General features: G+C 39.6%; 1 protein-coding gene across 2 annotated transcripts in view; it reads right to left on the reverse strand.

Annotated features, from left to right (window-relative positions):
* Nucleotides 1–5,936, reverse strand: part of NSMCE2 (NSE2 (MMS21) homolog, SMC5-SMC6 complex SUMO ligase) — a 126,736-nt gene that overhangs the window by 120,596 nt on the left and 204 nt on the right. Inside the window, exons 1-2 of one of the 2 annotated variants that reach the window (XM_066176112.1) lie at nt 5,673–5,763; nt 2,370–2,517 (exon numbers count right to left, since the gene is read on the reverse strand). In XM_066176112.1, coding sequence (XP_066032209.1) covers nt 2,370–2,502 — 133 coding nt within the window. In that variant the 5' untranslated portion in view covers nt 2,503–2,517; nt 5,673–5,763. Of the gene's footprint in view, nt 1–2,369; nt 2,518–5,672; nt 5,764–5,936 lie in introns of those variants that run through there. The other variant, XM_066176103.1, reaches the window with a different exon arrangement.

Consider the following 5,936-nt stretch of genomic DNA (forward strand, 5'->3'; position numbering starts at 1 on the left):
CCAAATACTGAACACAAATAATTTCTTTTCACAAAACTATACAGGAGTGCAATAAAATAAACATTTAATAAACACATTTAACAGTTTATGTTTTCAGGATTTTGTTTGTGGAGAATAGGAATTAAGAGCGGAAAAATCACTCACTGAACTAACTTTGCTGTCTTTTCAGTTATCTTAAGAAGCAAATGTAATTTTTCTCATGTACTTGCTATGAAAAATTTTGTTACTATTCACAAAAAACAGCACTGTCCGTTATGAAAGACTAAAGGAACAAAATACACCCACAGAAAAAGTGCTTGTAAACTAAAATAAACAGCTGCAACAGAATTCCTTGCTTCCACAAAGCCTGGCAATGAAACCTGTCAAAAGCTGGACAGTCAAATTTTGCAAAGGAAATTAAAGCAAATTGCAAATGAGACAGGAAGAAGAACACAGAATATTATCTAACTCTGTCTCAAAATTAAAGTAGTATTTTGCCACAGAACATGAAGGCAAAGTAGGATAGATGGGCAACAGCTCTAGAAACAGAAATTGCCGCATGTGAACTGGAGGTAATGCTGATTCTAAAACACTGAGAGTTTACCAAAGCATGTCATGCCACAGAAACCTGGTATCTCTCCTGATGGCATTCTGTAAGAAGCAAAAGAACTTGAAGTTCAAGCAGAGTACTCAGGGGAATGAAAACCAAACCTTACAAAAGTGATGACCTTCACTATTTGTTCATTCCACACAAATGGATCTGCAAGGGAAGGTGTGAAAAATGAAGAAGACAAGTGCTGTAGGTAAAAATGCAATTAGGGAACACCAGACCAAAGAATTATGACCTACAAATCTGGAATACCCTCTCTGTAGAGCAATGGAAGGGACTATGATAATAGACCATGCTTGATAATTCTATAACCATGATTCAACAGTAAAGCTGCCTCTGCTAGAATAAAGTATGTTATGGTCTAGATAGGAGCTGTTTTCCAGTCATACGATGTAACTTAACTGTAACCACGTACTTCAACAGGAGTAATCTCCTCCTCTCACGATAGAATGCTAAAAATGGTCCTTTTGGTTACTGAATGAAATGAACAAAATAATTTCAAGCTTTTAATTAAAGATTAATGTGTCAGAAGCAGTTAAATGAGGAAGAGACATTTCCTAGTAGTACAAGGCACAGACTTGCAGCTGCAAACCTGCACAGCTGTGTTTAAGCTGCCTTACCCCCTTCCCAATAGGAATGCAATAGGGGCTTCTACTGAAAAGTGAAATTAATAAAAACTTTTAATTTTTGCATAATTAATTTCTCTGATCTTGGGGATGAAAGAATTCAATACATTCAATGTATTTCCATGCATTGCTTATGACAAACTAGGAGAGATGGTGACTGCTAAAGCAGAGGGGAAATGGAACTGGTTACACGTGTTTCACATCAAAGGGAATCCCCAGATGACTTTTCAGACAAGCTTTCCACTTCCTCTTCCTGCTAAGAATGACATGTCAATTGTCTCCAACAGCAGTATGGACAAAAAGGTGGAAGGAGAGAGAACTATCACATCAGACAATGAGAAAAACATTAATCTTGATTGTATGTAATCCTTGGCTCAGTTGAGTGCAAGATTTATAATGAACAGCAGAGCTTTTCTTTCAGGAGATTCTTGTTCTCCGCTCTCCACTCTTTACTAAAACTATCAGGGGTTTGGAGCTTTAAAGTTTTTATTTTTCCCTACTGAAAACATTAACACAGATCTAAGTTAGGGAAATGGGTGAGCTAATGCTTCTCTTCGAAAAGTAGCTTTGCAGAGCTCCTTTCATTGTGAAATAGCAATTACAAGACTGTCAGCAGTAATTAGAGACTTAAAGTACCCCACTTTAAAAATGCCCAAATTGAAGTACCCTAAAAAAGGCCCGATTTTCAGGAGAGACAGCATTTTAAAAAACTGTATCCCCTAACAGGTGTCTCAAGCTTTGTATCCAAAATCTTTAACATTATTTTAATATATGTTGCCTTGAATGTCAAATAAAACACACAAAAGAAGTAGTATGAGAATGAAAACTCATTTTGTTCACCCACTTAAGGAACCTTCTCCAGCTCATTCAGCAATGCTAAAGTTTCTACAAAGCTGTAGGGTAACAATCACTGAAATCCACTTAGTCCTGGGTGTCACAAAAGCAGGAACAATGGTTGCCAGGTATATATATTTTCACTGAATTTATCATTGAAATGAAATCTTTCATTTAAGTGAAATGATTGTAATGAAACACCCTGGCCAAGCCGGAAGAGCTATGATAAAGATTGATATTAACAGTAACTAAGTCAAAATACATAGGTCTGGGACTCATCTGTTAGATTCAGGACACAAAACAAGAGAGAATATACTTACTGAAACTTTCCACAAGGTCAAGGGCAACCTGAGTAGCCACATCCATTCCAGAGTTGATGTAGGACTGGCAGTTTTTCAAAGAAGAAAGAGCAGAATCAATTGCATTGAATGAGATTCTTGGACCACTTGACATCTTGAAATTGGTACTCTAGAAATAACAGGGAGAACATATTAAAAGCAGTTTGCACACAAAAAATTTGGGAGAGAAAACGTAAGTTCTAATGGATAGCTAAACATAAAGCTGTGTCAACAGAATCACTGAAGCACTAGGGAGCAGGGATGAAAACTTGGCTTCCAAGATGTCAGTAATTTCAGTGAAAGTGCAACTCATCACAGGTTTTCAATTCACCTCCTCTTCAGTATTAAGCAAAACTACATCACTAAAAGCAACTGGCAGTTCTCCTCTGCTCATTTCTACTGCTAAACCACAGTGAAGTTCAAACTCCGTGATTATGTCTGCTTGAAAATTGCTGCTCTATTTCAGACCCAAAAGAAGATCCAAGAAAACCCACATGCCCAAAAACTTGGCTGGGTTATCTAGGCATATAATCAATTAGGCTAGGAAGAAATACAATTTCTCACATTCAATTTAGTTTCACCAGCAGTTGGCCCTTGGATAAAATAATCCAACAAAGGGCCACTCTACTTCGAATGTACTTAAGAGTAAAACATCTAGCATCATTTTTTAATAAAAGCACAACTTAAAAATGCTGCCTACTTCTGCCAAAGATGCTACAAATTTTTGGTACCCGTGTTCCATTAGCACAAAATAAAATCACACAAGTACCATTGTTTATCTTCCTTCCCACCCTCTGGCTCTGCAATACACACCCACAAGCCTACACCCTTGTGGGGATTAGCTGCTCTGTTATTAATAGAACCTTCAAGTGTTTTTGCTTATGCTGTGCCTATCCACACTGCTCACATCCATCAGTTTCTTCTCAAAAATCCCCCAATTTCTCCTCTTCCTTCACGCTCTGCCATAACCCACTCAGACAGCATGTAGCTACTGTGAGAAACATGAACCTGGCATGCAGAATTTTATACTTCAAGTTGCAGATTAGAAAAATTTTGCTATTCTGCTTCAGCTTTAGATACACAAAAAAAAAAAAATAGACACATCCAAGCAGAACTCTTAGATAGACAGGAATACTGCATTAACCCATGTTAGGAACAACTAGTATGTTCAAGGATGAGATGCCATTGGGGGAGATAGAGAGCAGAATCCACAAATCTGGGGTATACCAGAAGGGGAAGGGTTGTTCTAGCAATAACAGCCTTTAACAGGTTATATACCAGCAATCTGGAAAACATCTAAATAGAAAGTACAATGCTTTTCCCAAGCTTTGTATACCTAAGGCTGTATCTCTCTCTACTGCTTTCCCTGAGACTCCAGAACTACACCGTGTGCTCCCCCTAACCCGAACAACACTGCCACATTCCTCCCAAGTACCATGCAGACTATGAAATCTGAATACCTGCTGTCTCCTAATATTTATTTCCTATCATTTTCCTTTTATTTTTTTCCATTTAAAAAACGTGCTGGGCCAATCAATACTATCTTTTAGTACACCATCTTTAGGTCATATGCTTCCAGCAACATTTTAACAACAGTTCAATCTCACCACAAATTGAACTTCTTAATGACATGCAAATTTGTCTTCCTCTCTATCCCCTTCTAAAGGTGCATCTTTCCACAGATGCAGCAGGCTTCAACTACAGCTCTTGTTTTATCAGCTCATGCTCTCCCTGACAAGACTGTGACTGCTAGAGGTTATCAAGCTGACAACAGAAGACAAAGGAAAAGTTCCTTATAGAACTCCTTGAAAGTAAAGGATGCTTCTTGAAGATTTAATAACAAATTCCTTCAGATAGTATATTATTTAACTTTTTATTAAAGTACTTGTTTGCCATCTTAGCAAGACTGTTTGTCTAGAACATCTGTGATTCAAACGTACACCACTGAATAGTCACATAAAATCATGTAGCAGCTTTATCTTTCTGAGCCCATTTTGTGTATCAAAGTTAACAAAGAGAACAAAATTCCCCTCTTGAACTCGGTAAATCTCACTGAGAAAGCCTGCTGTTCTTTTGGAAATTTCACAGATACACACTGTGAAAGCAGGAATCTGAAAAAAAAAAAAAAAAAAAAAGAACAACAGTGAAAAGTTAAAAAGGCTCCTTCATTCTCATAAGCAAACTACACAGGAGCAGAAGTTACTGGTTATGACTAAATATGGATATGATTAAATCATATCGTTGCAGTGGTAGGTTCAGCTCAATCTGTCTTTTGCAAAGTAATTTCTTTTGGATGAATTTTCCTTTTTTTTTGTTTTTGAATAAAATATTATTTTTCTTAGAAACTGGTTACAATCCTGTAATGCCTCAGCCTACCTTGCACGTTCAGGGGAAAGCAGTGGGATATAACCTGGGCAGCGCACAGGAAAAACAACCAAATTACCAGGAGACTCAATAACAACTTTTACTAGCAAACTTTAGAACATTCAAGTAGCATAAGGTACTTGGCAAATTTTAAAACATCCAGACAAAATTAGGCACTTCCCAAACTTTAGCTCAGCAAACTTTAACTTCCCCAGACATAAGAAGACACAGGAATTTTTCAGTCTGGCTTACAACATATTTTGAGAAAGTGTAAAAACACCAGAGAGAGAAAGAAAAAGAAAACAGAGAGAGAAAGGTAGATGGTCACCAGCCCAGGATCCAGCAGTGTCTCAGCTGGCAGTGGAGCCTGTTTGGCACACATGTTGCCTTCCCTTTATCCTCTATGCTCTGCCCTGTTACCCCATCACTTCCCAGCTGGCTGTTTTGAGCCTGTCAGCTGTTCCTCACATCTCCTGTAGATCCCAAGGCAAAGATTTCACTCTTGAACTTTCTTAAGTGAATTCTGTAACTTCAGCTTGGAGCTGTCCATTTTACCTTCCAAGGGAATAGCACATTCCTCACTGCAATTGTTTTCACTGCAGTGTTTCCAACACACTCTTTTCTGCCAGGAAGGTCTTCAATGGGTTCACCAAAACACTTATTTGCAAACCCCAGCCCCCTCACTTCTGGAAAACACAACCAGCAAACTCCATGCTGAATGGGAGACTATCGAGGGGATTTTTTTTTTTTTCTTTCAAGAAGTGAGCAAATGGTCCAGACAGGAAAAAGAACCAAAAAAACCTACAGTTTCTCTTCTGCTCCCTGTTTTTAATATTTGAGGAAACTACCTAAACTTTCCATGCTTCAATATCTCAAACTATGAAGCAGAGGTAAGAAAGAAAGTATCATTTGCTTCTATACCAGCAGCTCCACAGGTGTCAAGCGCTCTCCGAGCACCAGGATCAGTGTCCGGCCCCAGGCACACTCGGTGACGAGCTGCCACGAGGAGCCGACCCTTCCCTGTCCGGGCGCGGGGAGGGAGCCCCGGGCTGCCAGGCCGCCTCGCCGCCTCAGCCGCTGCAGGGCAGGCCGGCAGCCCGGCCCGGAGGGACACGGCCCCGCACGGAGGGGACGGAGGGGACGGGGCCGCCGGGGACAGCCACCCTCGCCAGCGGCCGCTCTCAC

Source organism: Chamaea fasciata, unplaced genomic scaffold (assembly GCF_029207755.1).
Source record: "Chamaea fasciata isolate MVZ Bird 193981 ecotype frontalis unplaced genomic scaffold, bChaFas1.0.hap1 SCAF_1, whole genome shotgun sequence".
Lineage (NCBI taxonomy): Eukaryota > Metazoa > Chordata > Aves > Passeriformes > Sylviidae > Chamaea > Chamaea fasciata.